The sequence below is a fragment of the Botrytis fragariae genome (genome assembly GCF_013461495.1).
Source record: "Botrytis fragariae strain BVB16 chromosome Unknown tig00000075, whole genome shotgun sequence".
In the NCBI taxonomy this organism is placed as follows: domain Eukaryota; kingdom Fungi; phylum Ascomycota; class Leotiomycetes; order Helotiales; family Sclerotiniaceae; genus Botrytis; species Botrytis fragariae.
The window spans coordinates 1,795,415-1,818,719 of record NW_023500995.1 but is presented as its reverse complement, the minus strand read 5'-3'; the positions used below and the strand labels follow the sequence as shown (position 1 = coordinate 1,818,719).

The following is a 23,305-nucleotide window of genomic DNA, read 5'->3' as shown; positions in this document are numbered from 1 at the left end:
TCTACATAGATGACTAGCCAACTACAGGCTACTTTACACCCACTCGCATATCCCAAATTCCTATCTTTGGGTACTTGGTAACGAGCGATCATCGAGTACTTAAGAGCAACTCCACTCTCCATGCAAGAGCAGTGGCTATCCATCTAGTAGTATTTTCCACCCTGCAACGTTCACTCGCTCACTACTGCTGCTTTCACTTACTATCAAAACACGACATCCAATTATTTGCTAATACAGGATCGTGAACATTCGCATACGACCTTTTCTTCATCAATCTTTTCTTGTCTAGAACTTCATCCATCCATCATCCATCCATCATCCATCCAATCATCCATCCAATCATCTATCCAATCATCATATCAATACCCCTTGGTGCACCGAGTACAGCATTCTCGTTTTTCCGAAGTCGGAAGAAAGGAAAGAAATAATACACAGCGCGCAGTAGTTTTGCTCTTCTGCAGTCTGACAACCACTACATTTCCTCCATGTCCTCCATTTCCTACCACACATATATCTTCACATGCAGAAAGAATCAATGAATGGCTACCAGCCTTTATGCAAATGCAGCACCACGTACTATACTTCCCACCATGTCACTTTGATCACCATCCATCAATATTCGACCATGCATTCCAAACTTTCTTTCTTTTTACCCAAACCATACAACACAACATTTCATATGCTTCATCTATCCCTTCGGGTCATGATAGTTCATTTTCCCCACCACTACCAGCAGACATTGGAATCCCCGTCAACCCGGATTCGAAAAATTCCAAGAGCTGCAAGACATCATGGATGCATTCCATAGATCAAGGGGATCTACTACTGTATTGCCTTTGCATCTGTCCCCTCGCCTAACATGATCGCATAATCTATCACTTTTTGGACTTCTCCGAAAATCCCTTTGATATTACATCTTGTACGATTTTCTTTGCATCGAGAACCATTGATTGAATGTTTCTCAACATATCGGACATTCATGATTTTCTCAAGGAATTCCATCTCCGAAAATGACCCCGCCAAGCCATCTCTTTTCCCCTATCATATGACACTTTGAACTTTTGTATGGTGTGTGAAAAATTACCGAGTTACACTACATCATGCTCCAGCTGTACTAGGATTGAGTTGTGTTTTGTTTGCGAAGTACAATACCTTTTTGCCTCTCAGTTATCCTGATTTTTAATCATGGCACATATACATTATCATTCCGCATTCTTCTATGTATCTTCTTGCATATAATAATGTTCTGTTGAGTCATAGAATGTTGTACATCATATAGATTGTGCAGGCATCTCCAAGATCATCATAAGATAATTATATTGGTTATCCTCGATATCACAACATCAGAATAAACATTTTGATCTCTTTTACAATATCACAATATCACAACATCCGTGTAGATCATCAATCTCTTCGATTTAGTATCGTCAGATCAAACATTCATGATGCATGATCTAAACCTTTCATCTATCTGATCACACGTTGATGATTTGTTTGATATTTCTCCTATGATATCTCAAGAAATCTTGATGATATCGTCTCAATTCAACACAACATTTTATCTCTCATCGATATTGGATACACATCACATTCGAGTAAACTTTATGGAACGACGATTGCAGTCAAGATCTCATCACAGTTACTATTACATCATTCTGACCTGCATTATCTCATCTCAATCATCAATCTCGATATCGTAGCAACTCTGTTCCCACGTCAATTCCGATCATTTGCTTGCATTGGATGAAGGAACCCATCTTCTGCTGTTTTACAACTTTATTTCTGTCAACCCGTGTAGTCTCAACACGCAATCATTGGTCTATAGCTATAACACGGGAAATTTCAGAATTCACATTTCCCCCCATATTCCACATAGATCTTCCGTCTGCACATCAATCTATCTATTTCTTGAATTGTCAACATATTCATTCTTGACACTGCATTGCCCCATGACTTCATCTCCATTATCTCAATACCACAAGATCTCATACATCTATGAGCACTCTATCTCATATCTCATCTCAACGATAAATTATGTTATCGTCAGTATGGACTAACATACTCACTGCATCATCTATCTTCTCCTGCATCGTATGCTTGTAACCGCGTGCGAATTAAAAGTCGTCGTGAGACCGAGTTGACGTCGAAGCTTGTAATGTCAGGTTTCTGATTTCAATCGCATTGCCAGGTCGCAATATATTGTCAAGGTCTATTTTAGTTGACCATTTAAGCTTCACCTGAATCATTTCGAATATTTGTATCTTACTAAAAATGACAAACAAATATACTAGATTTGCTGTCATAATCTTCAGTGTATTCGAGAACCACCAAACAAGAGTTTGTCTTACTTTATAAGGAAAACTAAGAATTTTTCTCATTTGAATCATCGACTTCCTGTCTCAAAGCTTGGAATTTGTACGATTCCAACATCTCTTTCCTTGAAATTTAACATTTTTCATTTTCAGAAAGGTTATTGAATACTCCACTGAGTGCAATTGTAGTAGTTGTTCATCTCTCCTCCCCTAATCTAATTCTCCTTATATATTAATCTGGAATTTAATGAATGACTTAACATAATAGTTTTTCAAATCTATCATGAATTTATTTAACTACTGGCTACTAGTTATCAGCTACCACATCTTACATATCCAAAACATTACACAGACATACAAGCACGAGAAGTATAAGCAAAAGACTCCTCGAATCATTCATATTTAGACACTGGTGAGATGGTCTAGGATACGCAGAAACGAGGCTTGTGTCAACATATCTACTGTGGATCAAATTACTGGGCGCGCTATCTATATTGGAATCGAATATGATAGGATAGGATAGGATAGGATAGATGGGATAGTTTACAGTTTGATAACTATATAGAGAGAGGAGGAGATGTTGCTCGATTGATTTGGGATATCGGTGTGGAGCATAGATGGGATTGAATGTATTGGTAATTGAAACATTGTTGCTTAGATAGCAAGGAAAAGAGAATCTGGATTGCGGGAATCTTGTAAGGCTTTTTGATCTGGGTGTGTATACTTTCTGAGGCTGGGAGTGTGGGGTGGGGCGGGGCGGGCTGGTTGATAACTTGTGTTGGGAATATTGTTTTGAGTTTGTGCTGATGGTGATGGTGATGATGATGATGATGGTGAATTTCTAGGTATTTTGTATGTTAGTTTTATAGGAATGAGAAAAAACTATTAGAAAACTAGATATGATGAGGATAAGAAATATCTACACTGAAAGTGAGTATTTGATATCAAATCATAAATTTGTCCTTTGCGCAAGAGAGAATGGAGGGGAGATCGTTGGGCATTCAAAATAAGTGTGAAGACATCAGCTCGTCTTCTGATTTCATGGATGAGTTATCGGGAGCGTGTAAGGGCCAGAAGTCGAAGATCTTGATGATGATAGGGAAAGGGGGAAAGAAAAGAGAAAGAAAAGAGAAAGAAAAGAGGCGCGAGAAGGAGTATCAAATACTGGTAATGTATATGATAAGTTTTAACACAATGCCAAGTTGGGAATGGTGAGTTCACGTCGGTTGACAGCTCTAAGATTTTTACGGACGAGGAGTGTATTTTTGGGGGGTAAGTGTGTGAACAAAGATTGAATGAATGGCCTTGAGTCATTCTAGCCTACATCAAAGGAGCTAATCTCGTAGCAAGAACTATATAAAGCTTGCTTCTTTCTGTGATTAGCTAGCCCCTTGGACAGAATTCACATTGAAAAATTAGACCCTACATTTAGGTTCTACGTCTTCTGTGTTCTACTCAAACCAACAGCAAGACTTGTGCTACGCAGCGATGGTTGAGACTAAGTAGTCAGACTTTGCGAAATAGGTATCAAGCTGGAGTCGTTCTTTGATGGTTGATTTAAATTCTGATTCCAATTCTCATTCGAGTTCATGATGATCCCTAACAATTTTTCCTTTTGAGGTTGGAAGATACTATCGGCGTCATGATTCTTTATGAGATCAGCAAGACTTTTCGTGACCAGATGCACCACTGGTATCTGTATAAAGATGCGACTCACGGATCGATCCCCGCATCATGATTCTCCTTTGTCAACCCCTCCATTAATGTCTCCCCCATATAAAAGTATTTTATTTTCAGTTATGGACTCTGCGGAGCAAGACATTTGAAAGATTTATTTTACAGCATACATTTACCGAGCGATTTTTCCCCTGCCAATGACAGGTTGTATCCTGAGAATCGTGGGCAAAGTCAGAGGGTTCGTGATGGAAAAGACAAGACTGGAAACGACGCGTCGAGCAAGGCAGAAGGGCTTATTGTAGATAGCAGCGTGTGGGAAAGGGCAATGCAATAGAGATACTAATACCAATGTTTCCAAGCATCGTCCTTGCCGCATCATTTTACAATACGACACGTGTAAGATTCAACCCGAACTATACACCCCAGTCTGCAGAAAATTTTTACTCCCGCCGAGAAGACGAGAAGGCTTACTCGATTATTGAATCCAACCCTGCACCCATTTCTCAACCCACGCCCCCTCAATACCCTGTAGCCTACGCAACTTGTCACTTGTCTGCACTGTCCTCTTATTCTCTAGGATGCTCGTGCCTCTTCCTTTCACCAATCCTTCGTAGAAAGACAGCAGTTTGATTGCCGGATTTTTCTCCAACATTTCTTCGAAATTGGTCTTGGAATGGAGATCCTCTGCGTCCTTTCGAACGCGCTCAATCCATTTCGCAAAAGGTACAGGGGTCATTTTGTTCTTTTGTCCGAATGTTGCAGTCTCGATTATCGTGGGTAGAAGTGATTTCCACGAAACGAGAACAGGGTTGACGGGATGATAGACTACGGCTCCTCCAATCTGATCCGATTGGGCGTTGAATGTAAGCTCCACGAGTATAGCAGCAACAAGATCAATTGGGACCCAGTCTATTTCACTAGAATCTGTTGAATCAAGCGATTCGGGGATGATTCCCAAGTGAATGGAGCTAAGCACGAGACTTGGGAGCCACTCATGTTTATTCCATATCCCTTTGGTAGAGACAGGCCCCGCGATTTGCCCGACCCGAGCGATACTGATTGGTACATTGGGGAATTTATCCGCAGCATAGGCAAGAAGGTTTTCAGCAATGAACTTCGATTCGGAGTACCCCATTGGAAGAGATGCTGTGACGTCATTTATGACAATTTCCGGGACATCTCCTTCGAAGTTGCCGACGGAACTCAGGGATGACAAAAACATGAGTGATGGTTTGTGAGAGGCAGTGGCTGCGAGCTCAATCAAGTTGATGATACCTTTGATGTTGGGGTAGAAAGTGGATAATGGAATGTTGAAGTTTACAGGCCAAGCATTGTGGATGATATCTGTGGCGGAGGATTTGATCTTGGCGAATAAGACAGGGTCAAGACCGAAATATTTTTGGGAGAGATCAGCATGGAGAAAGGTGACTCGATCTTCGGGAAATTCGGTAGGAAGACCATGAGTCCGACTCCGTTCCATCTGCAGTTCTTTTCCGGCAACTCTATTAAGACAGAAAATGTGCGCAACAAAGCTCGATCTTAAGAGAGTTTCCAGGATGTATGAGCCAAGTGCGCCAGTAGAGCCTGTGAGAATAACTACTTTCTTAGCTTCATCATTCACAACGCTCACACCATTTGATCGTGCTCCATGATCATCGACGCAATCTAGTGTGGTTTTGTATTCGGCCAAACTGTTACTGATGATTTGCTGTCTAGAAAGGATACTTGATGCCTTTGATGACTCGTGTAATGAAGAGAGACGAAGTATTGCCTCAGTGAGAGATGTGACTGAGGGGTTAGTATATAGAGTAGTGATTTCCAACTCTGGAACGGCAAATGTATGTTTCAAAGTTCTCGTCAATCGAAGTGCCTGCAAAGAGTCCAGCATTCCTCGAACAAAAAGGTCATCCTCATCTTGAAATGCGACGGGACCTACAAGCTGAGAAACAGCATCATGGATAAATCGACTTATAGAGCTGCTGTCCTCTAAATCAATCTTGGTATCAGGAACAGATATGTCTAATGGAGTTGACGTGGACATTTTCTCTGCGTCTGCGTACAAATTGTCGATCTCTTTTGCGTAGAGATCAAGTGTTGGTTGTCTTTGAATCGTTCCTTTACCAGATCTTTCCATCGGTTTCTCAGGACTGGTGAAGAACACATGTGATTTGGCAACCTTGGCGTGGCGTGGACATTCCTGATTTGACTCTTGAATGGTCGGCCATATACGTTCAATCGCTTCAGCCCGTTCTGATGTTGAAAGAGTTTGAGGAGAAATCAGTTCAATCAACAACGCAGTTTGGAACCGGTGAGTACCGACGACAAGTGCATCTCGCACTTCAGGATGATGTGAAATTTGTTGCTCCATACTTACAGGATTGGTTTTTTCGCCGGTCAAAAGAACAATGATATCATCACTTCGTCCAGAGTATAACCACATATCTGGAATAGAAGGATGTGGAGCATAAAGATCATGAATTTCCCATTCGTTCAGTGACGGAAAGACTGAGAAGATCGGTTGTAATTTCTCAGGATCAGGGTTGCGGATCACAACCGCTTCATAGCGACCTTCAGAATAAGGTCTCAGTTCAATGCCAGCGTTTGGATTGAAGTGGAAATATTTCCAATCATCAGACGGCCATTTATCGCTGGGGAAAATGGCGGGGAAAGCACCGCTTTCTGTAGATCCTATGATCATGGACAACTTGAGCCGCTTAGAAATCTTGTCACCTGTAGCCTGTGACACATCTCCACCGCCATATACAAGTACATCGACATTCTCAACTAAGAAATCTAGCATTTCTGGGGTTTTACCAACTTCCTCGACGAAAGGTGGTGCAAGGAAAACGCTGTCTGCTTTGACATATTTCAACGCCTCTAGCACAACCTGGGTCGAGAGAGGTACACCGGCCAAAGGATATATAAGTGGCGTCTGATTGAATACTGCATTCAAGAGTGTCATGAAGATTCCACCAGCCTTATAAGATTGTCAGCCCAAGCAGAGTATATTGAGACAGCGAAGATTGATACAAATGCGGAGAATTCTGTTGAATAAGGGATCAAGAGAAGCTTAGGCTACTCACATGAAAGGGAGGTAAAGCATTCAAAAGTCTCGTCCTATCAAAATAACCATTAGATAACTCTCTCGATTGAAAAATCCAGGTATGCATACGAAGTCCACAACGCAGTCTGGTTTGTATATCCATCAGGAGGAGCAATGGCAAGCCAATCACTCCAACTAGCAGCCCAATCATGGTTCCAAACTATCGGCTTTGGAAAACCAGTTGTACCAGAAGTGTGTAACACAACCAGTGGTTCCTTTCTTGCTTGCTCGAATGTCTTGTTGAATGGATAATGTGAGTAAACGTTGTCAAGCAATTCGGCAACGTCTGGACATTCGATGGAACGTACGCCGGTAGCTTCGATGATGGCAGGCGCCATGGGTAGCGTTGGGTTGGCTGTAATTAGAACCTTGCAGTCAAGAATTTTGAAGAGATTCGCATGAGCTGGTATGCTATTTCGAGGGGAACTAAAGAACATCTAATTCCAATTCGTTAGAGTGTTTCATCCATATGAACTTTTAGCTTATGACCAACCTTATACCCCGCTTTTACAGCTGCCAATATTAAAGCATTATAGCGGAAGTCATTTGGGCCAATATAAGCTACAGTTGGGAAGTTTTCCGCGGGACCAAGAGTATCGTGTAACCAATGTGCGAGACCATTGATGGCATTGGCAAAGTTAGCATAGCTGATCTTGCGATATCCTTCCTCATAGCTGGTTGCGGATCGTGGAGCCTCCGCGTAGATGGTTCCCGGGCGAACTTTCGCCAAACCGTCGACTATGTTATTGAGAAGTTGTTTTCGGCGTACAGGAACCAATCCAACTTCCTCAAACAGAATAGATGCCATTTTCTCAAGTGTTTATATGATACAGAGAAGAGAGGAGATTATGGAAAGCTTTTTCGAATGGAGGATCAACGATAGAATATGTAAGAACAGACGTGTAGCCAGAAGGAATATGAAGACAGGAGAACCAGCAGAAGAGAAGTGCGAGATGTAATGCTTCTCAAAAAAGTGTGGATGTAGACGGAGGTGGGCTCAGCCAGACTGTAATAAGATCGTGATCAACGCTAAGAGGAATGGGATGTGAAGCACCTGAGTACTTTTGGCCACACCAACTTCGTGATGTAACAAATAGTATACCACCATTAACAATACTGGTCAACAATTATCGCTTTATAATTAAACTAAAGTGAACTATTCTATCTTGAACCAACAATTACACTGTGTGTGTGCAGATCATTAATATACAAATCAAATCAGATACGACACAGATGGGATCCACCCAATGCAACCCTACCCGCATCGAATCGGCCTACACATTCCCCATACCCCTCCATCCCACATCTGTATACAATGTCACATCGAGGAACAGCCGACGAGCCGGTGCAAGGTTCATGTATATTGTTTTGTCTTTTTCCAGCATTAACATTACCGATCAAGGAAGAAAGACCAACAAATAATACCGAGTTTGAAGATATCATCAGCTGTAGACATTCTGAAATTGCATCATTATTGAATTTGAGAGACTATCTAGAAAAATTGTGTGTGTAAGACATTTGTAGTAACGATAAAGCTCGCTAGTCAGCCATTTCATACCACATTGATGTTCTCTCCCTACTGTGAAACCTCCTTCGTAATATTGATTCCTTTTCCAATTTCCTCCAATCCAATCTCCTCACTTTCAGAGATACTTGCACCTTGTACACGACCCGGATAAGCCGTAGTGATTGGACCCAGTCATCTTCATCGCGAAGCCTTGTAGAACTCTCGGGGGGGTTATTGGAGCTTTTCGGATTTTGTATGAACGTAGGTGAGTGACCTCAATTCAATGGCTACTGTACTAAATATACGCTAATGCGAAAGAGACTAGCTCTTTCAGTAGTCCTTATTTAGACCTACTATCTGTATAGAATAGCTAGCTCTCTAGACAGAATACAATATAGACATTTAGGTCCTGCAGATCGTAGGTCCTACGTCACCTGTATCCTTCTCGAACCAACAGATTTTTCCACAGACTGTGATCAAGAGCTGATGAAGCTCTTCCAGTACCAGTAGAGCGAGGGGCATCAGCAAATTGCTTCCTGATCATCCGGGCGTAGAGAGATTTGAGGGATGGCAGACAAGCGCAAAATACAGCCAGCACTGTTGATTGTTAGAATATTGTTGAGAGAGTCCCAAATGAAATACATTAAGGGCATAATTACCTAAAGCTTTCCACGCATGACCACAGATCTAGATTAACCAAGCCCCACGTTATGTCAGTAAGATCCATGTGGAAGATGAAGATCAACCTAGTCAGCGATACAATGCAAACGCTTTTGAAAGTTAGTAAATGTGTTTAATCCATTAGGCCCACTTACAAACTACCAACGATGAATAGTCCCAGCACTACCATGTTTTGATGGTTTGGCATATGCAACTTCTATATATAGTAAAGAGGCAGAGCTAACATTACCCAGTCTGCAGTGACGTTTGGAAATGCCTGCCCACCAATGTAGGACTTTGGTATATCTATACATCTGCCGTGAACCGTTGGATCCCACACAGCTGCAAGTGGTATGCAGGTGAGAAAACTCACGATAACCTATGGATTATTTTTACGGTAATAACTCAATATAGTAATATTCCATGTATTGATACCTCATATGTCAGATTTATAACTAATATGACCTCAACTAGTATTTTTTATACTCCAGTGTCTACTTTTTCATTTAATAGTACTATTTTAGTCTTCTTTTTTCCTTCTTTTTTTCATCTATTGAATTTTTTTAGAAAAGATATTTAGGATTGGGATATCAATTTTTTCATGAATTCATGAATTCATTAATTAAAATTCAAAAAATTCTGAATATTTAAAAGATTTAAAAGATTCAAATTTACTTTAAATTTCTTGAATTAAAATGTTACTATTTTATTGGAACTAGAATAGTAATATTTGAGAAAATAAAAGGACCTAAATTAGCATATATTAAATCCGAAATAGTATTTTTGATATATGAGGTATTAATATATAGAATGTTGCTATATTGGGTTATTAATATTGTTTCTATAATTAATTTTTGATTTTCCTCACACATTATCAGATAACATATCGTTGACAAGAGGCTCCGAAGCAATTACCCGAGAATTTCAATACTAACTTGGGTGTCCATGACTCGCTAACGCCCCACTGAGAGCAAAGGCTTTTGAAAACTCTTCTCGTCCCACTTTACTGCTAATAATATATATCAAAATATCAAATGCTGTAGCATCAATTCAGTAACCCTCCCATGGTGTAATGGTTAGCACACTAGATTTTGATTCTGGAGATATTGGTTCGATTCCTATTGGGAGGTTCTTGACAAAGAGCATTCTTATCTTCCATACCCAGTTTGAAGCTGGGACAACAGGGTTGCAACTTTTTGCATCTTTGTGTGCAGGGGTTTCGGGTAAGAATTGATTTTGATCGACATAAACTTTGCGAATACTTTTTGTCAAACAGCTTTGCGCTCGAGATGAGGTGAAATCGTAGGAAGATGGGTTGTTCTATAAAAATCAACTTAGGTTGGACAGCCTGAATATCTCGATGCTCTACCTTGTAGAGATTAGCGGTAAATATCCGTTCGGCCGAAAAATGCAATTAATTTTCACAGCCTTGGTGCCATCGATTTCTGCTGGCTCAGATCATGAAGCCTTTTGAGGTTACCAGCTACCTGGCTTCGTTATGGTGTGCGGACAATCAGGAGTGAGAATGAGTCCAGTGCAATGAGCTCGTACTCCCAAAAGCAAAGCACCGTCATGAATGCCGGCCTTTTAAATATCTCAAAAGATGTGATATCCAAGTATCGATACAAACGATAACAAATTTCTTTGATTGGTGTAGATTTGAAACTCTTCAGTTATTCGACGAAAATACGTACGCGATAAATTGGAAAGCATTGATTTTTCCTGGAACGTTCATGTTCACTACCTAGTAGGATACAAAAGGAAAATCTTCAATGATTCTATATGCCAAGCCTAAATCTTTACTAAAAGGAAGAGTAAAATAAACAACGAAAGTAGAGGAAACGCTGAACGGTAACGATTGCAAATGAGTTTTCTGAAAAGGTACGCTAAAGTTTTGAATTCTGATGCACAAGATAGGAACATCTATTGCATCTCTGCAATAAATTGTGTTTTTCATCCCCTGTTCTGTTTGTCTATTTGATTGGCATAATTATGAATCGCAGAAAGGAGATGTCTCAGCTCTTCTTATACATTGCACCTCCAGCACCAGCCTATGGATGGTCAGTTTATGACTTCTTATGCATTACTGTGGCAGCAGCCTGCCAATACCTCTATTAGTTCCTGTATTCGCACCAAAAGAATTACAAACATACCTGATGATTGGGGAAAATTAAAGTATCGGCAAGAACGACGTTCTCTCTTCTTCCAGCTGCAAAAACAATAACTTCAGCGATATCATCCGGAGTCAATGGTTCACATCCGGCATAGACAGCATCTGCCTTATTTTTGTCGCCATAAAATCGAACGACACTGAATTCGGTCTCGACTTGTCCAGGATCGATTTCAATGACTCTTATTCTTGTAGCAATCAACTCCCTCCTTAGCGAATCTCCAAAGCTTCTAATGGCTGCTTTAGTGGCACAATAGATACTTCCTCCTTGGTATGGTTCTCTTCCTGCAATACTGCCAATGTTTATAATATCGCCCTTTCCACCATCGGGTCTCGCTTTGAAAATTGGGAGGACAGCTTGAGTCATGTTGATGAGACCAGTTACATTTGTCGCGAACATGATGTTGATATCTTCTTCGGCGATAGATGGAGCTTGTGCTACACCTTTGACTAGACCACTGAATTAAAGAATTAGTTTCTCTCCCCTCAAAGTTTAGAAGAACTCACGCATTATTGACCAAAACATCAATCTCCCTCCATTCTTCCGGTAATCCACCAACGAAACCTTTCACCTCCTCCGGTTTACTAACATCCAATTTCACAGCCAAAACTCTAACCCCCTTACCACATTCCTTCTCAATATCCTTCTTTACTTCTTCCAAAACATCAATCCTTCTAGCTGTCAAGATCAATCTCAAATCTTTAGGAGAAGTTCTCGCAAATTCCAAAGCGGTACTTCTGCCAATTCCAGATGAGGCACCAGTTATGACAATGGTTTTACCCTCGAGACGTTTGGACATTGCGGAGGACATGGTTCGTTTGTAGAGTTGTGGAAGAGAGGATTGATAACGAGATGGATGTTTGAAGAAGGATTTAAGAATTGGTAGGACTAAGTATGATCTTTGAAGAATTGGCATACGTAGCAAAATTGCAGTAGATATATCTATGGATCAATGGGGAAAGGGACAGTTAGAAAAGAGTCAGAGATAAGGCAAATGAGAGAAGAGATGGATGATTAATAGTATGAATGGAGGGGTGGGGGTTTGATAGCTATAAGCTTACCCCACATTTCGGTGATAAGACGGAATTGTGTCATTTCCTCGGTTTGTCCTTACATCTGTCCTGGTGGTCCCTACATCGTACCGGCAACCTTACTCTGTCCATTCACATTCTCCAAATTCAAAATCGTTTCAGCGGGATGTTTCTCTTGATCATAAAATAATCTTCGAGGCGCTTGCATCTTTACAATAATTGAAACCCCTTCGATCGATGTCGAATATGATTGAGGAACTCTCAACTACACGCTGTTAGTCGCAGGGCAAGTTGACAGACACACTTTCAGAAACTGTGCCAGCGGAACCCAACTTCCTATATCAATGCATGGCTTTCAAGGAAAGTATTGCTCTTTCTATTTGATCGCTATGATAGAGACAGCATCATCCTATTACAGCAAGTGCTTTAGCCTCTCTCACTCGTACGCACTTCATAGATTCTCCCATCGCTCTTCTAGTATCATTTGCCGGATATGGCGATTATAACTTTCTCTATACGTATCGATATCCAAGCATTTCCTGCTGCGCGCGAGATGTACAAAATTTCGACACTTGATAGACTACCAAGGTAGCTTTCAGACAGACCATTGTTGTTTGAGTGCCAGACTCTAACAGGGATTTCAATAGTTTGAAATACAATTCAACAATCAAAAGCTTCCAATAGTTTGGGATATAATCCGGCATTAAGAAGGTTTCGAAAGCTTGACATGCGACCCGATGATTGAAAGCTCTTGATATTTTAACACACAGTCCGACAATTGGAAGCTTTCAATTTCTGTATTCAACCAAAAGCTTTCAAATACTTCGAAATCCTGGATTCAATTTATATATTGTATTGCTTCCAGACTTTGAGACTTTGGTACCATCTAGTCTGTCAGTCCGCACATTGAATATCCCTACCTAGACTAAGTAGTATATATACTTGGAGACTTTGGAATCCTTCGACGAAAATGACATGGAGGGGATTCGTTTGGAAAATGATGATGCGTTTTTAAGGGGTGTTTCGGACATACTTTACCAAACTATGGTTTGATAAATCGATCATTTTTGTTACAATTGTAACCGGGGCAAAAAATTATGTACAATATTTCCTTCATGGTAGTGCCAATGTCGAACATTTGATTACAACTGAATGTTCCGATTCAACTCCCGCAATGACCCTTATCCCTGCTTTGTTCTTAGTCGCGGGTACAAGCCATTTATTTGAACGTCCTTTCGCCCTCCACCCCGCCCCACTCCGCAAAAAATCTCTTCAATGCGTCGCCCACCACAACAATACATATGCAAATAAGCACCTCTATGACATCAAACAAGCAATCCTATCACATCAAACAAGCACTCCTCCCATGGTGTAATGGTTAGCACACTAGATTTTGATTCTGGAGATATTGGTTCGATTCCTATTGGGAGGTACAGCAAATCCCCCCGGGATTGCATCCACTTTTTGGCATTTTTCAAGCTCTCAAATTCCACAATTGTTTATGTACTTGTTTTGCAGCATAGTTCGTTAAAGTTCTGTTATTGTTTTCTCCCACCAATACCGAAGGGGTTCACGAGAAAAATAGCAAATATGAAATTCATATCACTCGCCAACGATTATATGTCCTTCATCTAAAAACTTTCACGCTATATGTACATATTGATATCCATTTTAGTATTTATCTACTTCTATTATTGCTTCTTCTTTTTTCTCTGGATTTATGGCTAACTTCTAATTGAAATCGACGACGACGATACTGTAACGTATTGAAGGATTATATCTGTCAGGGTAGGGGAAAAGGTCCTGCTAGTACAAGGTATAAAAGGACATTGTATCTTTAATTCTTGTATTCGATAATTTGATATCTCTTAGTATAGATTGTTAACTTCAATTCGTTATATGTTATCAATCATTGATTATGCCTTGAACCCAGTCGTCACAGATACCCTCAAATTCGAATTGATGACAACAAGATAGAACCTCTCCCTCTCCATTCAATCTCTTCTTGTTCAATCTCTTTCTTCTACATATCAATAGCTAACTTTCCATTCTTCAGCATCAACAACAATAACGATACTTTCAAACTTTATTCGGATAAACAGTAACAATAATATCTATACGCTACCTACATCATTGCCCTTGTCTTAACATATACTCGTTAAATCTAACATTAAATAATAATTTGCCCCATCAATATGTAATGTGGATCCCGAAGCGCAGTTCACGTGTATTCTACACACGTGACATGGCGAGAATGATTCACCCCGATCTGTGACAGTTTGCACTCACTTTCAAACATTTCACCTTTGGAAAATACAATCAAGTCCATGAAAGGATAGATATGATTTCCATCCCGTTTCCTTTTCTTCCACTTTACAATACACAACTTCTTCTCCCAACAATACAATCATTGCAAAATCAACAATAATACCAAAAGAATAAAGCACAGAGACAATGGCTAGAAGAAAGAAGTCAAATTTCACTGGGCCTGGACGAAAGTTATTTTCGGACGAGGTACGTATGAGTCATAATCGACATGGTCGATTAACCAGATACTTGATGATTAACTGACAATTGCTTTCAGGTTGTTCTTGACCAGAATGAGGATTACCATCCAAGTGAAAGCGACACCTCCCCCTCTGATCTCGACGAGAATGAAGTAGTCATTTCGGATTGCGACGAAGATGTAGATGAAGGTGCGGATGCCGATCCTAGTGAGTCAGAGGGGGAAGAGGAAGAGGAAGAGGACGATAAGGAATCAGTCGAAGAAGTAGAAAGTGATGAGGAAATCGGTAATGATTATGTTGAGGTTGTAGACAACGAAACGAAAAAGGTCACAAGAAAGAAGTCGAACATTCCGGAACAAGTTCGAAGACAAAAACAAAAGGAAGGTGTTCTAAAGGACAACCGCTTTGAGCAATCCGGAAAAAATGGCATGTTGAGAGCTGCGCGGGTAATTAAGGAGCATGTAAGTTTGGTTTAACAAGCTATCCAAGATTCATGTGGGTGTTAATTGCAATGAATAGGAGGCGAATATTGGTATGGCTTTCTCGGCTGTAGATATGTCAGATGTTGGGAAGCGTTCGTTGAGTGCAAAAACACGGAAGATCAAGTATAAGGAGTGCGCGAATGGCATGTGGGAACCAACTGGAAAAAAGACAAAAAAAGGCAAAGACATATTTCGACTGATCAAAAACCCTACCAACAATGCACCTATCAAACCCTGCGGATGTCGTATATGTTTGAGGCGTGCGGACTTTCGATCTTATTCTCAACCAGATAAGCCGCTGAAATCCAATAGAAGTGGGCTCAAACGAGGTTTCTTCAAGTATGGAGAGGGCAATGTATTAGGCGGTGAGGGCGATGAAAAAAGAGTCAAGACGGAATGAGTTGATCAACAATCGACGTGGTTGATAACATCAACATCGAAGGGTTTACTCATAGCGATGGGTAATTCTGTTTTATACTTTTGCTTTTTCAGTTTGGGAATTATCCAATTGAGCGAGAGAAGATCACCATTACAGACTACTATAGAGATATGGAAATTTTTCACGGCACGTATTGAGAGGATTCGAGCGAGAGGAGAAGAAATTGCAGAGGGAATAACTGGTTCAGTAATCAACCACGTTGGTTTTATCTATTTCACCCATAACGATGGTTTTTTTATCTGTTTCTTTTCTTTTTACAATTTGATAATTGCCTCGTGGTGAGAAGGAGAGAGGGGGCTCACTGCTCTAGTTTATCATAGGTATAAAGATATCTATCACTAGTAACATATTTGAAAATCAAAATTGTTCAGTCATGTTGCTTAAATTTCCAGCGTGAATGCCCTGCGAAAAGAAAACCAATACTCATCATTGGCTTGGTATCCCATCGAAGACGTTCTCTCCCCCAAACAATCTCGTTGCTCATAATATAAGAAAATATCAACGATTATTCAACCACTAACTTTTAAACCCCACAATCGACCACGTCGATCCCGCCCCCCATCCCCTATCTACGACGTCCACCATTTACGACATCATCTCGTCTCATCTAACTCCAAACTCAAAACTTCGTTTCTAGATAACTGCTGTCTCGGGGAACTCAACATGAGGAACGGGTGGATGCGTGAGGATATCATCAAACTTTGGCTGCTCATCGTGCTTCGTGACTAACACTCTCATTAAGTCTTCGTTGATTGCTACCTTTGCTTCAGCAACTGTGACAACCTCCGCGTCGATAGCACTATTTAACCCGAAGAGTTTAAATAGCAGCACATTCTTTTCCTGTCCTTGTCTATACACTCTAGCAATTGCTTGCTTCTCTAAATTCCGATTCCACCAGGGCTCACATATTATAACAATGGAGGCGGAGGTGATGTTCAGACCAATGCTACCTAAAAAAAAACTAGGAGTCAGCCATGCTTCATCATATGACAGGAGAAGAAATGCATACCTGATCCAGCAGTCATCAACAATGGAACATTGTTATTTGATTCAACAAAAGCCTCTTCTATCTTCGGCCTCTCATCAGAAGGCGTGGTTCCATCGTACCTTAGTGATTGTATCTTGAAGCGCCTCAGTATGCCTTCTTCTACAATGTCTAAGAATTTCAGGAAACTGCTAAACATGACTAGTTTTCTTTCTGGGTAGGTGATTGTGAGATGACGGAAAAGCTCCATCAGCTTACTTAGTCTACCTGATTCATTTACTATGTCGGGTCTTTTCTTGACTCTTTCAAGCCAATCCTTTCTCTCTTCAGGTTTCTGGTCATCAACATCCTCTCCTGAGAAGACTCTAAAATTTATACCATCCAAACGAGCAAGGCGCACCCAGCGCTCAGACAAATACTCGCCCATCATAGGATGCCCAGCCTTCACCTGTGCTTGAATGGCGTAAGTGAATAGACCTAGGCCTTGACCCCTATCGCCACCGTCGATTATTATGTCCGGTGTTCCTATGACGCATTTCTTGTATTCGAAAACAAACTCCGCTACTGCCACGGCCTCCCGTGGAAGCAAATTAAATGATATCCTAAACGAGTTCATTTGGGGCAAGTTGAGGATTGAGGAGGGGTGGGCTATGGTGAAGCCTTGCATGAATCTAGCTAGGCAGGCCAATTTCCTAGCGCTGGTAATTCGTTCACCAGGTGTCCCAAATACACGAAGGAACTCACTCTGAGTGTGGAAGGGATGACCCTTCAAGAACTTCAGGTAACCAAAGACGTTGGTCCACTGGTTGTGCGGTAAGGTTCCACTCATTACCAGAACTCGCTTTGCCTTTAAAGCCATCAACGCGCGCGCCCATGCTAAAGCCGGCTTGTTCACCATTTGAGCTTCGTCTAAGACAAGTAACTTTGGCTGTAGTTTCAGGTCATGCCAAATTTCACTTTGGACGGACATGGTTGGCCTCTTTGGTCGAGTAGCTTTGCTGCCATTGGCATACAGCGCGATGTCTCCCGCAAATTTACTTGATTTGCGTTTATTTGTCTCGACAAAGTTATAGCTCATGACCTAGTTCCTATTAGTTCACATGCACAATCGACCACGTCGATGGAAACTATCGTAGAATAACTTACTAGGACATCACATCCCATGCCTTGCACGTCATGTGCAGTAAGACTGCTGTCATGCAAATGAAAGGCTGTTATGCCGTGCCCTTCTTTCCATGAAGAGTTGATTGCCTTTACCCATTGTGGGCACAACGCCGCGGGACAGACAACAAAACTCATTCCGGGCTCATTCTTGAAAAGGTACATTGTGACGATAGCCTCGATTGTTTTGCCTAGGCCCATGGCAGAACCGTTTAAGAAACCCCTGAATGGGGAGTTCAAAGAAAGAAGAGATTGTGCAATAATCTTCCTTTGGTAATCATGTAGAACTACAGTCATATCTGCCGGCTGCTTGATTGGTTCCACATTGTAAAGAGTTTTCTATAGCAAAAAGTATTAGCCATTGATTCCTAGGACTCAAGGTCAATATGCGAGACTTACGATGTAGTCCATGTATCCAAACCCCAAGTAATCCCAGAGCCCAAACCGAATACCGTTTATAACGACGTATTTGTCGTCAAATTTATCGGATTCCTCTACTTCTTCTTCCTCTTCGATTTCCTCTTCATCTGATTCTGTCGGGCTGGGAGGTCGATTGGGCTTGTAAGTTCTATCACCTTGTTCAATGTTGTCTATATCGCTGACGGCATCATCGTCTTCATCGCCATCGCTATGTGCAGAATGGCTTGAGGACGGTTCTGTGGAGAGTCCTGCATTGGGAGTTTCTAAAAATAGAGATCTGTTAATGAGGATTCATTGAATGCTACACTAGATGGAAACCACGCAAAGGATTATAGATTTACTTCGAGCTCCAAACTTCTCTTCTTCTGATTTATTTCCAATCAAGCCTCTTCCAGGTCGGAGGTCTTTTAAGAAGAACTGGCTGGCCTCTTCAACTGTCTGAGAAGTAAGGATGCCGTCCACATCGAGTGTGATATTGTTCAACTCTTTCAAGAGCGCTTTCTGTTTCTCAGAGAGACTCATTCTTACGCTGATCGACGTAGTCGATTATGTGAAAGGGAGGATGTTTCAGGGTAGTGAAGGATATCGAGGGAAATTGAAAGAAGCTGAAAGAATGAGAAGTATTTGTTGTTTTTAGAGAAGGGTTTTGTGTAGGTTGAGAGATTTACTTTCTTTCCGAGTATCGGAGAGATAGCAAATAAGCTTGAAAGAAGAAGATACGGAAGGGAAGAGGGGCTGTGTATAGCAGTGAATTATATTGCGTCATTTGGATAACAAACACCTCACCTTTACAATCTCAACATACCAAGAGTCGAATATTGATTTGATCATCTTGATACTTCTTTCCATCAATCATAAAAACTTCCAAACACATATACAACTTAATTATGGAGGAGTTAAACCCGCCAAAGTTCCTCGACCTTTTGGAGGAATTTGAAGCCGATGATATCGTCACGAAGATCTCAGAAGTCAAGACGTTAATGCAAGACATAGAAAGCAAAACAAACAAACGAAGACCGGTGCAGAAGGAGAAAAAGGCGCTCCAAACAAAAATTCAAGAACTCTCAGAGCAATTTTTTGATGTTGGAGTCCGGCCCACGATCGCAAATTCAAAGTCTTCCAATGATCGCACATTGAACGTCTCAGCAGAAAGCGAAACCCTTTTACGCAAGATTTTAATATTGGTAACAAGTGAGATGAATACAACAGCGATGAAAGATAAGCTTTTGGACTATACGACCGAATTTGCAAATCTGGCTTGGAAGGGCATCACGGCCGGTAACAACAGCGTCGATTGTGATGAAGTCATGTGGCAGCCAGATCCATCCAAAGTTCATTACCAAGACGGTGAGATGTCCGCGTTACCTTCTGTTGTTGTTTTTGCTAACTCACATCCACTTTAGACCCGATGGAGCTGAAGACATTCAACGCATCTTTTGATGTCCCAGAACTTGGTTCACTAGCAAAGCATCCACAAAATCGACCCAATGAAGGCGACGACCCTTGCGGGAGTACAGTGGAATATGAGTGGCCCGGTCAGGTATCTTTTCAAAACGAGAAAGATATAAAGAAGCAATATGGATTCGAAGGTATCGAAAACGATGTGAACATGAGAGATGAGGAAGAAGAAGCACCGCCAGCCATGTTATCACCGTGGTATAATCCGAGTGTCTCCAGCTCGAAGAGTGGGCAATCTCCACCCTCTTCTGATGGTGAAGATGGGGAGGATACGGAATCCAGGGTTGAGCCAGGAGTTGGAAGGAGTGAAGAAGATTCGAGTGAAGATGGTGAGAGGAGCACTGATGAGGGTGAGGTACTAGGAGGTGAATTGGGGTTCGGACCAGCAGATGAATTAGAAGCAAAAGAACGATCTGGTGGAGAAGAAGATGATAACGACGATGACAATGACCAGTGGTATGAGGCAAAGGAGAAATTTGAGAAAGAAGAAGGCATGGACAACGACGTCGTCGATGGGCGGGATGGTTCAGGCTTTGTAGGCGATGATAGCGATGAGGGGTTGATGAGGGAAATAGAGGAGCATAGGGAGTATACGAGAGCGTTATTAGCTTCAAGAGCCTCGAGGGATGGAGGAAATTCTGCTCTCATGAGTGACGGGGAGTCGCTACACGGAGATGGCGATGGTTATCCTCGTGGGATGGAGATGGATGATGGCTGGGACCCAGAACCATTGCGATCTGCACGGAGGGAAGCTTAACCAGGTCCATCGCCAAAACCAGAAGAGTTTGATAGTGAGTGAAATATAGTCAGGCATGTTCTAGATCGTTGCGGGGATGAGCAGAACGAATAGGACCTTCTATTGCCAATGCACTAAGCTTTGCTTCAATGGAAGTGGGATGTTCTTTTTATATCATACATTGCCTAGGTAGTATACAAATTTTCAACAATAACAGTTACTCTGGACATAATGATATGATCAAGGAAATGATTGAGATGATGTGTAATCAACCACGTCTTTTGTATCTATTCCCAACTCATATCCTATCCTTCAATCAGTCACCACTACGTATACTTTCAATTTGAATACTCAAACATTCCAAATATACTTGTTGAAGATAGATTCATGATTCTAATTTTGAAACTTCATTGGGCTTCCTTAATCTATTTTTCCACACTCAATTGACATTATTCTAGATAGTATCATACAGTAGAAATAAGCATTGAATGATAACTTATTAAGCGAGTTCCAATCCAAGAATGTATGAAAGTGAATTGAAAGTGAATTGAAATACTGTATGTAGATGAGCGGCGATTTCGGAGCGAGGTCGGATAGATACCATTCAATCTCAAACAGGAAACCTTGTTAAAAATACACATTATATCCAACCTCGCCTTTCAGTTCTCTTGAAAAGCAAACTCACATTACTTATCTCAAGTGCGACTTGCAGTAAACTTCAACCTCAAGTTCACATAAATTTGGTTGATAATTTGTCTCAGAGGCCTGCTTCTCGCAATCGACGACGTCGAATTATCTTCTACGTCCTAATTCCAAGGCGGGCGACCTGATCTTCTCTGATTCTTTGCAAGAATTCTCATCACAAAAACAGCAAGTATGGCTTCTTCATCCAGGTCCTCCAATAGAAGGGCTGAGCGCCAGCAAGATGTCCCAGAGCCCGTTAAAGGTTTTGCGTTCACCGTACGAGGTCTCGCTGTCGAAGATGGATTCAAAGATCGTGGTGTAAAAACTACGATATGTGCCAGTGCCGAAAAGAAGAACCAATTTCAAGATTTGAAGACAAGAGCAGAGAATGGTGAAGAGGGGATACTGCGAATGGAAGCAGAGTTTACACGGTTCGTAATTGCTGCACACTACTACACTGCTTTCACCTCCTACCCCTCCATTCCAAATGATCTTTGCAGAGCTGGAAAACAACTTTCCAAAGCATAAGACAGCACTTTCATCTCTCAATCCGAACTTTGTTTCCAGTGTTTCTTTTGAAATTTGACTTCGCAAAACATTACTGACACTTTATGCCGAATGTAGGAGAGAGCTGGGGCCGTTGGAACCCGGTCTAAGTTCGTATCTTGTAGTAGGATACGTCCTCCTTGAGGAAGATCATAATCGAACATTTGACCAATCCGAAACGAGCAAGAAAAAACCTGTTGGCGCCACTCAACCAGAAAGATATAGAAAATTTGATGACAATCCAATGCCCATTTTGGTGGTCACGGATGTCATCGACGCTGTCGATGACAATTATCAGATGAGGTACTATGCTTTGATGAGCCCCAAAAACGGAATTTGCACACCGAACAAAGTAAAAATTGACAACATTTACTTCGTTCACGAGTTTCGTGATCTTGAAACAGCTCTAAAGACAAGGAAAACCACGTGGGGACGACTAGCACTTGCTGCTGCGGTGCGACCAGATATCCTGGCAACACCCACGGTGAGACAGGCTGACTTTAAGAGAAGCAAGCCCACATCCAAGTTAGTTTTTGAACGTCCAATATCTCTGGCCAACCATTTGATCTTGTTGGCACAAACCTTCGCGGCTCAACCCACCCAAGTGACTCTGCAAGATATAGAAGCATCCGTGCAAGATGCGGTTGCGGACTTTCAACACCGCCCCCGCCTAGCTGTACCGCACTTCGCAATTTCTGTGAACTAGACAGAGATCTATCCATCGAGGAGGCGAAGGACGTTGTTGCTGAGGTTCAAAGTTTGTGGCCAGAGGTGGGTGAGATTAGATGGGAAGCCGTGAGGCAAATCAAGAGAGGCCTTGTTGATCTCGAAGCTGAGCTCGAATATCGGTTGGTCAGGGCAGTTTTGGCGGAAGGTGGACATGTTTTCCGATATCAAGAAGATATTGAGGAGCGGCCCTCCAAGGACAATGATGAAACCATGAATGAAGGAGGGGACGAGGTGAATGATACGGTGATGTGCGGTGAAAGTGACTCCCCGGAGGCCATACAACACACAAATCAAGTGGAGGCGATTGTTCTGACTGCCCAAAGAATGATCCCGCTTCCGGAATCGACCATGTCGATTCTCACCAAGGGAGATCGAACTATACTCGCAGGTGTTTTGAAGAAGCTCAAGGAGATACAAAAGGCCATGATTGACGGAGATCAAACCATTCTCGACGCTTGCGGAGACACTTCACTTGAGGAGTATTCGATACACGAGATTTGGGGCAAATTTGCCGATTCTGTTGATACGGATACGAGCAAGATGGCATTCATGGCTGTTGTGAAGAGATTAATGATATATTTGGTGGATAGTAACCGGGGAGTGAGAGATATGCTGGAAGAATTGATTTCGTTGTTGGATCGATTGCTCAGGGCATGAAAGAACGAGAAGTTTAAAGGCAGGAATTTGAGCAAGGTTA

At 41.6% G+C, this 23,305-nt stretch overlaps 6 protein-coding genes across 6 annotated transcripts; 3 read left to right on the top strand and 3 right to left on the bottom strand.

Annotated features, from left to right (window-relative positions):
- Window positions 1-4,464: 4,464 nt before the first annotated feature.
- Window positions 4,465-7,900, bottom strand: Bfra_006053 (putative nrps-like enzyme protein; the record flags this gene model as incomplete). Its single annotated transcript, XM_037336426.1, has 4 exons — window positions 4,465-6,966; window positions 7,073-7,106; window positions 7,162-7,529; window positions 7,586-7,900. 4 exons carry the CDS (start codon window positions 7,898-7,900, stop codon window positions 4,465-4,467), a joined length of 3,219 nt encoding a protein of 1,072 aa, XP_037191636.1.
- A 3,374-nt stretch (window positions 7,901-11,274) lies between these two features.
- Window positions 11,275-12,346, bottom strand: Bfra_006052 (putative dehydrogenase reductase sdr family member protein; the record flags this gene model as incomplete). The annotated part of the gene is made up of 3 exons (XM_037336425.1): window positions 11,275-11,310; window positions 11,413-11,887; window positions 11,937-12,346. 3 exons carry the CDS (start codon window positions 12,344-12,346, stop codon window positions 11,275-11,277), a joined length of 921 nt encoding a protein of 306 aa, XP_037191635.1.
- A 2,569-nt stretch (window positions 12,347-14,915) lies between these two features.
- Window positions 14,916-15,850, top strand: Bfra_006051 (uncharacterized protein; the record flags this gene model as incomplete). Its single annotated transcript, XM_037336424.1, has 3 exons — window positions 14,916-14,975; window positions 15,046-15,429; window positions 15,488-15,850. 3 exons carry the CDS (start codon window positions 14,916-14,918, stop codon window positions 15,848-15,850), a joined length of 807 nt encoding a protein of 268 aa, XP_037191634.1.
- Window positions 15,851-16,522: 672 nt separating this feature from the next.
- On the bottom strand, window positions 16,523-18,977 carry Bfra_006050 (putative snf2 family helicase protein; the record flags this gene model as incomplete). The annotated part of the gene is made up of 5 exons (XM_037336423.1): window positions 16,523-16,839; window positions 16,899-17,955; window positions 18,021-18,374; window positions 18,435-18,718; window positions 18,797-18,977. 5 exons carry the CDS (start codon window positions 18,975-18,977, stop codon window positions 16,523-16,525), a joined length of 2,193 nt encoding a protein of 730 aa, XP_037191633.1.
- Window positions 18,978-19,342: 365 nt separating this feature from the next.
- On the top strand, window positions 19,343-20,670 carry Bfra_006049 (uncharacterized protein; the record flags this gene model as incomplete). Its single annotated transcript, XM_037336422.1, has 2 exons — window positions 19,343-19,802; window positions 19,859-20,670. The coding sequence occupies 2 exons, from the start codon at window positions 19,343-19,345 to the stop codon at window positions 20,668-20,670; spliced, it is 1,272 nt and encodes a 423-aa protein (XP_037191632.1).
- An 855-nt stretch (window positions 20,671-21,525) lies between these two features.
- Bfra_006048 (uncharacterized protein) lies at window positions 21,526-23,265 on the top strand (the record flags this gene model as incomplete). The annotated part of the gene is made up of 3 exons (XM_037336421.1): window positions 21,526-21,764; window positions 21,958-22,404; window positions 22,503-23,265. 3 exons carry the CDS (start codon window positions 21,526-21,528, stop codon window positions 23,263-23,265), a joined length of 1,449 nt encoding a protein of 482 aa, XP_037191631.1.
- Window positions 23,266-23,305: the final 40 nt, after the last annotated feature.